Source organism: Sturnira hondurensis, unplaced genomic scaffold, assembly GCF_014824575.4.
Source record: "Sturnira hondurensis isolate 20B ecotype Veracruz unplaced genomic scaffold, ASM1482457v3 Scaffold0014432, whole genome shotgun sequence".
Classification (NCBI taxonomy): Eukaryota; Metazoa; Chordata; class Mammalia; order Chiroptera; family Phyllostomidae; genus Sturnira; species Sturnira hondurensis.
Window position 1 is genome coordinate 769,884 of NW_028087063.1, and position 15,652 is coordinate 785,535.

At 40.1% G+C, this 15,652-nt stretch overlaps 1 protein-coding gene across 2 annotated transcripts in view; it reads left to right on the top strand.

Annotated features, from left to right (window-relative positions):
- Positions 1 to 487: 487 nt before the first annotated feature.
- The window catches only part of ALCAM (activated leukocyte cell adhesion molecule), a 209,992-nt gene continuing 194,827 nt past the window's right edge, over positions 488 to 15,652 (top strand). Inside the window, exon 1 of one of the 2 annotated variants that reach the window (XM_037063332.1) lies at positions 488 to 1,065. In XM_037063332.1, the coding sequence (XP_036919227.1) occupies positions 993 to 1,065 (73 nt within the window). In that variant the 5' untranslated portion in view covers positions 488 to 992. The remainder of the gene's footprint in view (positions 1,066 to 15,652) is intronic. The other variant, XM_037063331.1, reaches the window with a different exon arrangement.

The window sequence follows — 15,652 nt, forward strand, 5'->3', positions numbered from 1 at the left end:
TGTAACAGCGCCGCCGAAAAGTCCCCCGAGGAGTGAGTCAAAGCGATTGGAGTTTTGGGGAAAGAAAAGGGTAATTTGGTTTTCTGAACCACGACAGGCGGGGTGAGCAGCGTGAACCGAGAGAGGCTTTATTACCCTTATCACCCCAGGAATGCCGCGGGCAAGTGCCAGTTCTGGGGGCTCCCCCGGAGCGCGGGGCTTCTGTGTCTGCTCCTTATTGGCGCGCTGGCCTGTGGGGGCGGAGCCAAGAAACCACGCCCACTCGGGCGCGCGCTCCCGCGCGGGGTTTCTGGTCTGGGCTCAGTCTGCGCCTCGGTCCTGCAGCGCCTCTAGGCTGCGGATCTGCGTTCCAACCACCTGCTCCGAGCTGCGTCCTGCGAAGCCGGTGGGGGGGAGAGAAGGGGGAGGGAGGAGTCGGAGGGAGGAGGAAAGAGGCGGCTTACACACGCCTCCCAGTCTCCCCACTCAGAGCAGCTCGGAGCGCTGCTGCTGCCGCCGCCGTTGCTATCCCTGCTGCTGCTCTAGCTGCCACCACTGCTGCCCACCTGAGGAGACCGCCTGGACCCGCCGCCCCCCGTTGCCGCCCCTGGCTATTCCTTCCTATCACCGGCTTTTTACTTTGCCACTATTATCATCGTTATTATCCCCAGAGAAGGGAAATAACAGACCAGCCAAAAAGAACCACGTACACCTTTCCGAATTGCTCAAGTGTCTCCCAGGAAGAGAGAGGGTAGCCGGTCCCCGGAGAAGCAGCCAAGGGGCCAAGGGCTAGTGTTCTAGGGAGGAGGAGCTGGGGCACTGCGTGGTGGAAAGTTACGTGCGGCGGACACCTGAAGGTGCAGCGCCACAGCCCAGGGGGCTCTGTGTTTGGGAGAAGCCGCTGCCCGTGCGTCCCGACCCACGAGTGCGCGGGCAGCGCGGCGGGGCGCAGGGAAAGACGCTTCCTCCTCCGTCGCGGACTCTGTCGGTGGTTTCGGAGGACGAGGAGGAATATGGCATCGAAGGCGGCCCCCTCCTGCCGTCTGGTCTTCTGCCTCTTGATCTCCGCCGCCGTCCTCAGGCCAGGTGAGCAGGGGCCCCGGCACAGCCCCGACGTGGGCCGGGGGCAGCTTTCTTAGGGCCCGGGTCCCGGCCTTGCACCGCCAGGCAGTACGCCCCGGATCGTGGGGGAAGTAAAGGGACGGCGGTGCGGGCGCAGAGCTGGCCTTGGGTTCAGTCACCTGTGCCACACGTTTGGGGTTGGCCGGTTGACTCAAGTTTGCGAGGCGACGGGGGCACTGGGTAGATCTCCAGGAACTTTGGGTGAGGCCGGGGCCAGGGCTTCGGGGGCCGGAGGGCAGGATTCGCCTGCCTCCTCTTCCCGCTGTGGCTCCCGCCTGGGCGGCGAGCTGTTGCCCACTGACAATCCAGTGCCTGATTTCAAAGTCCACGTCACTTCGCTCCGGGCAGTTTTCGTTTCGCTTAGGTCTGGCAAGCAATAGCTGGGCGCACTTTTTTCGTGATAAAACCCCGTAAACTTCCCCTTGGACTGAGGCGAAGGGGCGATGGGAGAGGTAGAAGAGAAAGAGGACTTTAATTACTCCTTTAAAATCCTCCTTAATCCTGGACCGTGGTTGGGACCCCTCCTCCCCCATTTTCTTGGTGGGCAGTGAGTTTAGAACTGATAGTAGGCAAAGAACCCAGCCAGGTTTGACCTTTACTGTAGGGTTTGTAAATTTTCAGGTCCTGTGATTCAACCTCAGATCTCAGTTCTGTTCTGAGCCTCAGAAGAAATAATGCAAAACCCCCAACAAGTAAAATATCTCGCTGGGAATCCCTTTCTGACCCTGGGGCGGTCCTCTGGCTCCGTCATCCTGAGACCCGGGGGTGGCTGACACGAGTTGGTCCAAATAGCGCATTCTTCGCCCTCTCCTTCACTTGACAGAACAGCAGGTTTATTTCCTCGCTAGACTTAAGAATTTTTTGGATTTTTTTCCCCATATGAAGTTTTAATTGCTAGCCCTGCCCTTCATAGAGAGTTGCAAGTACAACTCCTACTTCCTGTTATTTCGGGTTCTGTTTATTCTACTCTTTTCTTTATTTTTTAAGTCAAAGAAAAACTTCCTTGTTGCATCTTTAATTCTGCGCATCCTTTCCGCTGTTGTCAAGTTGAGGCCACAGAGGACGTTTGAAAACCTCTGGGTATCTCCCCCAGGAAAACGGAGACAGTGGGGCCGGGGGCTGGAGCCTGGGGATCGTACGTGTTTGTGAACTGCAGCTGCGTGTGTTTGTGTGCTTGGTGGCGGAGCGGGGGAGGGGGTGCTCTCGCGATCTCTTTCTGAAAGTTACATTTCTGAGTGAGAGGCGATGAGCTCACCTGCTGTTCAGAGGTTGGAGAAACAGTGAGCTGTGGCAAATCTCCGGGTGTGGGGCGGGGACTGTGAAACACGAGTTGAGCCGGATTTAAAGCAGGTGGGGTTGGGTAGGAACACCGGGGAGGTGGGGAGGAGAGACCCCCTCGGGTTTGGCACAGTGCAGATTTTCCCCTTTTCTGATCCCAGTGTCGCTGTGGGAAGGGCACTCACACACCGAGAGGACAGAAGAGCGGATGCGGGCGATGAGTTTGTAAAATGCAAAGATCCACCCGCCCACTGTTGGCTTTTCAGTTTAACCGTCTGGCCGCTTTGAGTGTCTCACCTACAGCCCCACCCTGGGAGCACATTCACATGCCCAGTTTCCTTTCCAGTGCCCTCGCTCTGGTATTTATTTTCAGTGGGGTCAGATCAGAGGACAGGTTTTTCCGCACATTTTATTGCTCAAAGGGGAGAGGTTCTGCTTTCAGATCCCATTCGTGGCGATTCCTCTGGTGCACCAAAATCGCTTCGTCTCTACGCCGGTTTCCTCTCACTTTCCGCAAGCATCAGGCGGGGCCCCCCTAGGGGTCGGAAGCCTCAGCCCTTCAGACCAGCGATTTCTCTGAATTTACCGGACTAGCAGAAGCGTGAAATTGTCGGTCGGTGTGTTTTAGCAGAAAGGATTAGCACCGAAAATACCTTGTCCTGACCCTGGACTCAAGTCCTGGACTGCAAGTGAGCCTCCTTCCGAGCGCTGTCCGCAGCTGCGCCCCGGGAGGATGCCGGGCCAAAGGATGGCTTGGCCAAAGGGGCCTAGTGACTTGCCAGCCCGCCGCCCTTTATTTCCCAAACAGCTGTGACAGTGTGTGTCCAAGACGTTGAGGGCAAAAATCCGAGTTCACGTACCCACTCCTGCGGGTCTTTTGGTCTGTAGTCACTACATACTTATTGATATGTTTTAGGCATGGCACATTGTTACCTGTTTGGAAGAGAGGGGAAAATAATATGAACCAAGAAAACTGAATTCGGAGTTATAAAGGCAGTGAAGTATGTGCTAATCATCCGAGAGAGAAAAGAATCTAATTATTCTTATAGAAAGAGCGTCAGCCTGTGGTGACATTTTGTATTGCTTATAAAAGGCTTTCCTTGATTATTTACAACAAGGAGGTGGAGCTCAGCAGTTAACTGTTTCTTCACTTGGGTCCTCTGCGCGCACTCCTCTGTGGCATTTTAGTAAATGCTTGGTGATATAAGGTGAATCCCAAGACATAAGCACACGTAAGGGGTTTGTTTTGTACCGGTGGGGTATTATATGGGGAATGTATCAGTTCATCTCAAAAAAGGCCTTGGAAAAGCATCAACTCAAGTCAGATAATGTCCTTTCAGACTACATGATGTGAGATAATTAAAATTTATTAATTTAAAAACTGAAAACTGTTTAGTTGTCACAGAATACTGCTTTTTTTCTTTGGTGATTTATTTAACCCAATAAAATTATAATTTATTACAGTACTCATTTCAGTACATTGCTTTTCTGGGTTTGACTCACCGTTTCAGGCTTTCCCATGTGTAAGTAGAAGGGTGGGCTCTGGGTGCGCTGTGTGAGGTATGTGCAGCTCAGAACTGTTCCTCACTACCTACGGTGGAAAGCCAATTAGGGCAAGGCAGAGTCATTTTCCTGTACTTTTCTAATTCTTTCAAATAGTCTGGGTGGACATAATTTGTATACATTTTGTTACTAGAAAATGTTAGTGTACCCCAATTGCTAATTTTTCATCTTTTTTCTACTTTTATAAACTCATTTTAATATCTTGCACTTACTACTTCAGGCCAGAATAAGGCTATTTAAAAAAAAAGTCTTGGAGAGGGATTACTCTCCCACTCTGCTGGGTAAAGAGATCCAGGGAAAGGATTTTAGATCTCACAAAATCCCAAAAGTATAACCCATCCAGTCTGGAAGTGATAGTTGATACAAATACATTCATGTAACAAAGCCTTATATGTACACCTGTGCGATGCTTCTAAACAAAGAAGTTGATTTGTGCTGTGGTTGTGAGTGCAATATAAAAGGACATAGAAAATACTAATGTTCTCTTCGTGTTTTCAGTTTTATACAAATCCAAAATATCTTATGACTAATCTAACAAAAGTTGTTATATTCCAAACTTTTTCTGACTTTTAGGAAAATCAAACTACCCTATATTTTTAATGGAAATTTGGAAGAGAACTCTTGTCTACTGTTGACATATTTTTTAAAAAATCAATAAAAATGTACTTTAATAGTTGCAAGTATTTACAGAAAATTCTATCTGTTGGGGTTGGTACGTATGTGCTCAGTTTTTAGCTACGCCATATAAGAATGTGGTGACCTTGGGAAAGTTACTTCTCTGCTCCTTATAATTTCCAATCTATAAAATTTTCCACTTATGTGATGCATGGTTCTGATTAGTTAATTCCTTTGCTCAGTTGGCGTTTTGAAATTTCAAGTAAAACATACTATATTAAGACTTTCATCATATTCTTAATAGAGTAATACTCTTTACTTCACTTAATTGTCACTTGATCATTTTATTAAAAACAGGAAAAATAATTCTTTTCTTTTTTCTTCCATTTTTTCTTTACTCTCCAAGTTTTCATGCCATTAAATACAGGCCTTTGTAAAACTAAGCACAAAGCTATCAGCATTACTTGATATAAGATGGCAGTATTTTGTCACATAGTATTTTAAATGCTTTACAATCACTTTGTCTTGTATTCTCAACCACACCTCTTTTTCTTTGTTCTGGCCATTTATTTTGTATAAAACATCATAGAGTTCCAGCTCTCTGAGTCCATTAACTGAAGTAAACTCATGCAATATAGGTTCCAAATATGCAGGAGAGCAACATAGGTGGAGCTATGATAAAAGAGTATCTTTATGCCTCTGTGAGTGTATGTGAACTTAAATTCAACTCTTCTCAAAACGTTATTTTATTCTCTATTGTCAGGCTTTCACAAAGGACCATTTCATTTTTTTTTAATTTAAATCGAATTTATTAGGGTGACATAGGCTAATAAAACTATATATGTTTCAAGTATACAATCCTGTAATATATCATCTGTGTATTTCATTGTGTGTTTACCACCCAAAGTTAAATCTCCTTTGTCACCATATATATGACTTCTTCATTTCATTTCTTACACATATTAAAAAATGAGCTAATTCATTGGAATACTAAACACATTTTCTTTGAAGTGGTAGGCGATGAACTAATATTTGACTTTTACATTTGTATGTCATTTTTCAAAAATTTTTATAAGAAATGAAAAAGACCAGAAAAATGCCGATTCATACCTCTTCTTATTTTTTTAAAAATTAGGTCAGAATTTTCTCTTCCCTGTGGAGATCAAAGTCAAAACTAAAATACATTCTCTATATTTAAGAAGGGAAATATAGGCTATTTGATAGGGTTAAATCATGCAGTTATTATAACTTTTTATAGTGTACAAAGTATTATCATATATTTGAAATTACTCATTTTCATCCAACTAATTTCTGTTTAAATAACAAAATTTATATACTCTCACTTCCACATGATTATTAAATGAAATACTATATACATTTCAACTAGGACTGGTTCTAAATGTGCTGTGGTATTCAGTACTTGTGTTATGGTGCCCTATTATCATAATCCATTATCACAGTGTGTGTTCCAAGAATGAAATTAGCTTTTAGTGCTGCCTCTCTTATTTAGCCAGTCAGTTCTCAATTATCCATTACATTTAAGGGGAACTCAGAGTTGCACATAATCCAAAACAATTTCTAATCAAAGGATTACTTAATTTGACTTTGAGTTCAGGTACTTCAATGAACATGCCTACGTCTGATTTTCTGAGAATTCATCGTATTACAACATAATGCAACTAAACTGTGGGATAATAGATTAATCAGAAATTAGGTAGCTGTCCTGTTCCTCTGGCTGAATTCCCCCCTTTTCTTTCCCCTAACACTTTCTCCTTTATCACTCAGTGAACCATACAGCCTGGTATATCTAATGCAGTCCTGGTTTAGGCCTGGTGTCCTGATTCAATTACTGTGGTACCCTCCTTCACCCTCAAGAGTGGTTTGGGTGACAAATTTTATGGGTACCATAATTATGAATGACTTTCCTGTTTACATGTCTGTCTTAGAGTACTTAAGTATAAGACATACATTCTTCATCCTGACCATTGCATATTTCTAACATTTATTTATCAGCTACAGTGAACTAACAATAGGAGTTATATGCCCCTTTAATGTTAAGTATAAAAGAGACAAGGTTAAACCTGGGAACCTCAGAATACTGCAGTGAGTGTGGAACATTAAGGATCTCATGGTTTGGAAAGGAAACCAAATTCACTTGAGATGCTAAGAGAATAATGGTGGTTGAAATTCACCTGGGAACACTACTTATTCAATAGCTATGGAGTATGGAGGGAAGGCCTTTTCCAGTCTGATCCTGAAACCCTTTTGTAACAGTGGAAAATTGTAACAGTGAGGAGTTGAAACCCGCCCTGCCATTCTACTGATGTTGTTTCTGTCAGTGCTGACTCTGACTAATATGCAGCTTGTCAATGGACAGGATTCTGTTTATATAAGAATCCTAGGAACTAACTCTGAAAGATACAGACTCTGACCTTCAGGCTTCCCAGCTCCCGGAGATTTGCTGACCTTCATCCATGGAGCCAGGATGACTAAATCAGGACGATGCACACTGGGCCATCAGTTGTCTTTTTGGAATGGACTGTGCTCGCCTGTACCATAGAAAACTTTTCAGTCCCCTCCCTGGATCTCTTTGTTCTGTTCCCCTCACCCTCCTGATTAAGACCTCTGCCTCCACTGAGATGTGAAGATGGGCTTTGACACAAGTCCCCCATCTTCCCCAGAGATGGCCCGCCATCTTCCGTGTTGCTGGCACCTGAAAATAAACCACTTTCCTTTATGTCAGCACCTGCTTTTGTAGCGGCAGGTAGCTGGGCCTGCTTTCAGTTACACGTTCTCATCCAACTGTGTGTTTTTCCATTCTGTTATTCTATCGTTTTCTCTATGAAATTGAAAGAAGCCCTAATGCTTTTTGTACAAATAAGCTACAGTTGGATCAGTTAGAAATGGTGACCTGACTTGGGACAGCCAACAATATGTCTAGAATAATTGGTGCCAACCCTGACTATTCCCAATTAGGCACCCATATGTTATTTGGTTCATTTATTTCTGAATGTCTCAGTTACTCAGAAAACCCCAACAATGGATGGAGGTAAGAAATAGTGAGTGGGTATTATCAAAGCACACAAAATAAAGGAAGCCATAATATTGTCCTACAAAATTGGGATAAATGAACGGAGAAGCCTTTGGCCAATGAGGCTGAAACTCTTGTCAGACCATTCCCAAGTATTTTCCCTGATAGTTGGGAGGTTTATGGGTGTAGAATTCACTATTACTATTTTGAACTACAGTGTATCAGTTAATTATGCTGCACAATAAAGCCTTCCAAAACATGGTGGCTTAAATCAGCAACCGTTTTGTGTAGTACATTATTGTGCAGGTTGGTAATTTAGTCTGCACAGCTGGGTGATTTTCTGATTGTAGCTTGTTGTCTTCATCTATTAGTCTGCTGTGGGTCAGCTTAGGAAGCTTTACTTCTGGGAGTTAGCTGGTTGTTTTTCAGGAAAAATCAATTCTTTGTGTGCTTCCCTCCTCTGATATGCTTCTCTCGGTTTTCTCTCTTGGTGGAAGCCATATTCTGTTGGTAAAGACCAGTCCTGAGCCCAGTTCAAATTCCAGAGTGAAGAAATCATCTCCACCTATTGAATGGAAGAAGCTAAAAATACTTTGCAAACAGTGTGGATAAAGACCAGGTGGGAGAATTAGGGCCATTTTTGCAATCAGTCTACCTTTCACAATAATAGTGGAGGACATAGCCGCAGCAAAGATGCTTACTGCAGATCCTGAGTCCCATATTCATAATGTATACCCTTCTTTTCTACATCCTTGGACAGGATATAAGACGAGTTATAGAGATTCAAGCAGGGTCCAATAAGAATAGTCTGTTCACTCAAACTTTATTTTCTCCTGGAATAAAATCATGGAAAGTTCAAAGTGTGTATGTGCATGTGTGCACTGGAGAGAGAGAGAGTCTGAGAGTCTAAGAGAGAGATTTGTAAGGGTTAAAGGCATGCAGTATTACAATATGCAATTCATAGTCAGAAGCTAAAATGTGATAAAAGAGAGGTTGTTGGAAAAATGAGACGGTGCCTTAGACATTCATCTTGTTCAGTTCTCTTGTTTGGTAGCTGAGATAGATGAAGACTTGGGTTATGAGGTTACCTAAAACTCAATAGCAAATTAGCCAGTTTTTAGAGACAATATTCTTAGTTTCACTTAGGCCTAGATTGAAGGTTTTGGAGCTATAAATAATCTTAGAATTACATAGTTACTTGCCTAACTCACATTGCTGGACAATTCAAGAGTTAAATTCATGTGAATTAACAGTTCAACATACATAACAGCAATAAATACTGTACTTATTGAGTGCTCAGTATGTGCAAAGCACTGTGCTTGGTATTAGTCCTACTGCAATAAACTAGTTCCTAGTCAAGGTCCAAGATACTATGTTCTCTTCGGGAAATAGAAATTAATTAATTCTATAATTATTTGCTGGAAGTTTTACTAAGGACTACAAGAACAAATGAAGAATATTTTACATCAGAGTGGTCAAACTTGGTCTAGAGCTTAGAAAAAAATCAGAAAGGTTCTTTCAGGAAGGGATATCTGAGGTATGTGCTGAGGAATAAGCTAGCAAAAGATATGGTATGAGAGAAGATGCTAAGGCTGAAGGGAACATAGCTCCTGTAGGTGACTAGGAATTCCTTAAAGTTGTTCAAATACTTTCCTGTAATTTCCCTAATTTACTTACAAGTTGTGGGGTTCAGAAGAGGAGCTCTTTGATCTTATTCAGATATGCATATATTAGCAAATATTTGCATATTCACTTCTTTAAAAAATGAACATACTGTACACACCATTTTGTGCCTTTCCTTTTTCACTTAGCACACATTTTGAAGATTAAGAGATTATCCCATATCAGCACTGGTTTTAACACAGTATATTGGATTTCATTATATGCACTAGAATTAATTCGACCATTTCTTCGGTTTTTGGAAATGTAGTTTTCAACCTCATTTTATTACAAGTAGTACAGAAATGAACATCCTAATACAAGTTCTTGTCCACATGTGCAATTAGGTTGAGAGGAAAATGTCCTAGAAGTGAAATTGCCAAATTAAAAAATATGGGTATTTTTCATTTAGAAAGAACTTCTAAAATTACAGTCAAAGAGTATGTACTTTATTGTAGGTTTGAAAGTTGGTAAGAGAGTAGGTCTAAAAGTTCTCATCTCACAAAAAAGTGTTGTAACTACATGCAGTGATAGATGTTAACTGAACTTACTGTGGCAGTCATTATGTATTATACACATACAACAAATCATTATGTTGTATACCTAAAAGTAATACAATATTACATGTCAATTACGCCTCAATAAAAAAAGAGTATGTATCTTTTTAAAGTTCCAACAAAAGCACACTGGGATACTGCCTTCCTCATACTTCCTCTACAACTATGTGCTATTAGTATAACTTTATAAAAACAGGATAGTAGATTGGTTCTTATTTATTTAAAGTTATGGGAAGTATGAGAATTATAGGAGTAATAGCTACACATACTCACTTGTAAGGCAAAACCTATAGATAGATTGGTGCCTAACTCTATTGTACATGAGATGAGGCCAAAAATGGGAGAAAGAAGTTCATTTCTTACCGCTTCTCCCAATAAGATGGCTAACTTTTAGAACATAAACTATATAATTAGAAGACATCTTTCCTTTAATTTTGAAAGATATATGCTCTATGGAAGCCTTAGGAGTTGTTGACATCGTTTTTTATTACACAAATGATTTCCAAATATTTGGGTTAGTTTGTTGTACAACATACATTGTGAGGGTGGTCTACCTAATGCTATTTTGTAAAGCTTGCATTAATGTTCTTACTAGCTTTGATTCTTTTTACTTATTTATTTAATCTTCACCTGATAGTATGTTTATTATTGATTTGAGAGAGAGAGACCGACAGACATTGATGAGAGAGATACACATCGATCAGTTGCCTCCTATACATGCCCCAGTCGGGCATCCAGCCACAAACTAGGTATGTGTCCTGACTGCGAATCCAACCCACTACCTTTTGGTGGGCGGAATAATGCTCCATCCTACTGAGCCACTTGGCCAGTGCATCAGTTATTTTTAAATGCACCACATTTTGGACAATTCTTCCAAAAAATGTGTTTTAATACACTCATCAAAATTGTTGGGGAGCTGATAAAAAGCACCGTCTTCCACAAATTTATAAATAACATCAGTGCCACTAATGTTTCATGCTGCAGCTTTGGATCTATTATGGATAAAAGTAAGATCTTTATTGTATAGTCACTTCTATACACACACACACACCCACACACACACACACACGTTTTCCCCCAAAATGGAATTCATTTGTAAAAATTTGTGTTTATTCTTATATGTTTAAACTTCAGTCACCTTCAAAGCACTCTCCATTTGATGTGATACACCTATCAAGACTTTTTCACTGCTTAAAATAGTATTTGAACTTGTCGATTTTAATGACTTTTAGTGCTTCTGCTGTTTTTTTGTTTGATCTCTTCCAAAGTGGCAAAATGTTTCCTTTTGAGAACTTTTTTTCATCCCGGGAAACAAACAGAATAATCACTAGGGGTGAGATCAGGTGAATAGGGAGGGTGGTGCATGGGGGTCATGCCGTTTTTGGTCCAAAAACTGCTGAACACTCAGCATAATGTGGACAGATGCACTTGTAAATCACCCATCATCATGAAATGGGCAAACATGTTGAAAGAATTTTCAAAACAATTCACTGAGGCTGAATGCAGCCTCTTACAACAACACCAGCTGGTACACTGATATAGATGAGTTCCTAGGATACTTACCTATCAGGGGAAGCCTATACTATAAGATGCACACCCTCTAGAAGATAATTTCAGTTTTTTGGGAAGTCCCCCCACATAGTTTTCAAAAAGTATATACTAAAAATATTTTTAGTATATAAGCAACACATTTCTAATGGAGTTAAGAATAGTATGCACATACTGAAATCTCATGAATAAATCAGCTTCTGCCTAGCCTTTAGTTTTAAATGTTCCAATTGATGGCATTTGCACTTTATTTGGCAAGCATATTCTCTACCTGGATGATAAATATATGACACTATCAAAAATGTTTTTGTTGGTTATAAGACATAGGTTTTCTGTTTTTGTAGAGATGTGCATGGCTCTCAACATGAATAATGCTTTTGCTATTAGATGCAAGAGTGGAATGTAATACACATTTGGATTTATCCTGTAAATTTGGAGTAATCCCCTACTGAACTCAACCCCAGTGGATGGTAATCTAGGCCTCAAATAAAAATTTTCTTTTATAGATGATAGATTAGTATAAAATTGCTTTTCTTCTCATACTAGATGGTAAATAAGTATGTTTATTAAAACCCTGTATCTGCTCAGCTGTGTTTTTCTTTGCTAATAATAAATGTGTGCCCTTACTAAAAAGAGTCAAGTTTCAGGCTATGGCTTGTAGATTACCATTTTTTAGAATTGACCCCAAATATTTGGTTACAAAGGACTGGAACTGATTGACTAGTGATTTTTTTCCTGCTTTTGTAGATAGTGTAGCTATAGCTTGATGACATTTCTGAAAAATAATTCTCTGATTAATTTGTGTTGACTGTCACTGCTCACAGATTTCGCAGACTACCAGTGTAGAGCACAGACCTCACTGCACAGGAGCGCAGGAGCTGGGGCTATGGATCAAGGCATTTGTTTTATTTCTGGCTCTTGTCTCTAGCTCTTGTTTTCTTATTTGCAAAATGAGCATAGCAACACTACTAAGTGTATTGGAAATGAATATTCAAAAAAGTAATGAGGGTATAGTGCATTTCCCAGTCCATGGCACATGGTGGACTCTCAACTAATAATAATTATTACGTCACATTTTTCAGTAAATATATTATTATAATGTTAGTTTATTCATGTCAGGAAATACTGGGTTGGCCAAAAAGTTCATTTAGTTTTTTTCATACAATGGCTCTAGTAGTGCTTAGTTGTCTTGAACTTCATTTGAAATAATTTTGTTAGATTGTGTTGTGACATCTGTCCTACCAGTGTTCATTTTAAAAAAACTTTATTAAAATTGCTGAATTTTTGTGTAGCCATTTTAACACTGAAGATGGAAGAAGACATGCAACATTTTTCGCATACTATGCTTTATTATTTCAATACAGGTAAAAATGAAACTGCAGCACAAAACAAGATTTGTGTGATTTATAGAGAAGGGGCTGTGACTGATCACACCTGTCAAAAGAAGTTTGCAAACTTTCTTAGTACTACTAATATTTTGGCCAAGTAATTCTTTGCTGTGGAGCTGTTTCATGCTTTGGAAGATGTTTAGCAGCACCCCTGGCCTCTACCCACAAGAAGCCAATAGCAGGAGATAGCTGACATACTCATAATATCCAAATCAATAAAGTTATTGGTTAAAAATGAAAAATGTGTCTTTCATTTTACAGAAAAAAACTAAAGAGTTCAGAGTCACATTTTCTCTCAAGTAAGTTTTCAGTTTTATCAACTCAAGAAAAACAAATTTAAGCCCTGGCTGGTGTAGCTCAGTGGATTGAGTGCGGGTCTGTGAACCAGATGATTGCAGTTCGATTCTCAGTCAGGGCACATGCCTGGGTTGCAGGCCAGTTCCTGGCAGGGGACACACGATACATTGTGTGCCCTCAGCAGAGGCAACCCTACATTGATATTTCTCTCCCTCTCTCCTTCCCTTCCCCTCTAAGATAAATAAATAATAAAAACATCTTTAAAAAAAAGAAAAAGAAAAACAAATTTAAAATTACAGCGTTAAAACATATAATTCCCTCAAACAAGAACAATTCAGAAAAAAGAGCACCTGTTTGAAAACTATAAGAACATATGTAATTTACAATTACACTCCTAGATATTGGTATTATGTATGTTTCTATAATTTGAAAGACATTGGACCTTACAGGAAAATTTTATAATTATTTTAATAGAGTCATTTGGATAATAAAATTATGGTTTAAACACCAGGCACACTCTCTCAATAGTAATGCAGTAGAGGGAGCTGGACTGCTTTCTTTCGTGAGCACTGTAGGATGACTCTGCTTATGGTGATTTTTCTCTAATTTAATGGTGAGTTTATTAAAATATAACTAACGTTAATGACATTTTGGAATTTGAATAATATTCTTCTTACTAATCTGATTAAAATGCTTCTACAAACAATACATTTGGGTATGAAATTGCTAGATGATATTAAAGTAGGTGTGCTTTTGAGAATCATGTCACTCTGATACAGCAAGGCACCAAATGAGAGCAAGGTTTATTTCCAATTATAAAATAATGACTATCTTGGATATCAGTTTTGTGGTACTATTAAATAAAACAGTTATATATTTGGATAGGAGAAAAATAGCTGGTATTTTTCTCAATTACTCTGCCAAGATTGTTAAACAAATGAGTATAGATTTCTGTGAGGAAATAGTCTCTACTTATTTTCCTGTTTTCTTTCCCAAATAGCCCCTTCATTCGGATAACTCCAGTTATATTTTCAGCCTAAGTTGATATGTATCACCCAAGTGACAATTTATTGACATTTTAGGAGACTCAATTTTGTCATGGAAGTATTGTCTACTATGATTTTTAATATCTTAGCCCCTGAAAAAGTCTAGCATTAAAAATTATATATAGTTGCCCTGGCTGGTGTGGCTCAGTGGATTGCGTGTGGGCCTGTGAAACACACGATCGTGGTTCGATTCCCAGTCATGGCACATGCCTGGGTTGCAGGCCGGTTCCCAGCAAGGGATTCACCAGAAGCAACCATACATTGATATTTCTCTCCTTCTCTCCTTCCCTTCCTCTCTAAAGATAAATAAACAAAATCTTTAAAAAATTATATATAGTTAAAAATTTATATAGGTTTGAATCGATGCTAACCAACAAGTTTTACTTGAGCTCCAATTTTAAAAAAAATAATGTAAATGATAATCCCCACTTATTTTTTATTTGAAGTGGAATGAGTTTATTGAGTTTCACAAGGAATTACACAATCCCACACATTAAACCTCCTAATTTATTATTAAAGTGATGTTGGGTGAAGAAGTGGCCCAGTTCTCTGGCATATTTAAGGATTGCCAACAAAGACAGCCTTTAAATACTTCCTAATGAAATGAGATACCTGCTCTTCTGCCAGCACTAGTGGGGCAACCTGAGGATTTGAGGCTAAGAGCTTGTTCATTACAGTTTTAAGCACTCCTTAAATTAGGGTTCATTTTATTGCGTTTACTTTTCATTATAGATTAGAATTTGAGAATGTGGCTTCAGGAGACAAATTGTGTGGATTTTAAACCTGTGTCTCTTTAACACTTCATATAATAAGGGCTTGCTGTTAAAGGGACTTATTTAAGAAAAAGAAGATCAAAACTATGAACATAAAATGACAACAAACTCAAAACTATCAACCACTGAATCTGAAAAACAAAAAAAAACCCTAAGCAAACAACTAGAACAGGAACACAAACACAGAAATAGAGATAACGGGGAGGGTTATCAGTGGGGAGAAGAAGGGGAAAAGGGAGAAAAGGTATAGGAAATAAGAAACATAATTGGTAGGTGCAAAACAGACAGTCAGGTGATAAGAAAAGTGTAAGAAATGGAGAAGCCAAAGAACTTGCATGCATGACCCATGGACATGAACTAAGTGGAGGATTACTCAAGGGAAGGAGAATACTGGGGTGGGGAAAGGGGGGAAAGTGGAACAACTGTAATAGCATAGTCAATAAAATATACTTAAAAAATAAATAAACCTGTGTCTCTACTCTCCACACTTCCAACCAGGTGACATTGGGCAGAGTGCTTACCCCCTCTCATGTTTAATCTGTGCATTAGAGATAATAGTGCCTATTTCTTAGAGTTATCGGAAAGTTTAAGTGAAGTAATACACATAAAGCTCATTCAGTGGCACAATTGTGAAATAGTAAGCTCTCTATAAATTGTTAGTATTATTCAAGTAATAATGATTATAAACCAATTTTAGTCCCATTAGTACCTAGAGAAGACAGGCCCCAAGTTGTCTCAAAGTTATAAAACTGCCAGCCCTCGCTCTTCCCCACACTACCTTTTCTTTCACTGAAGA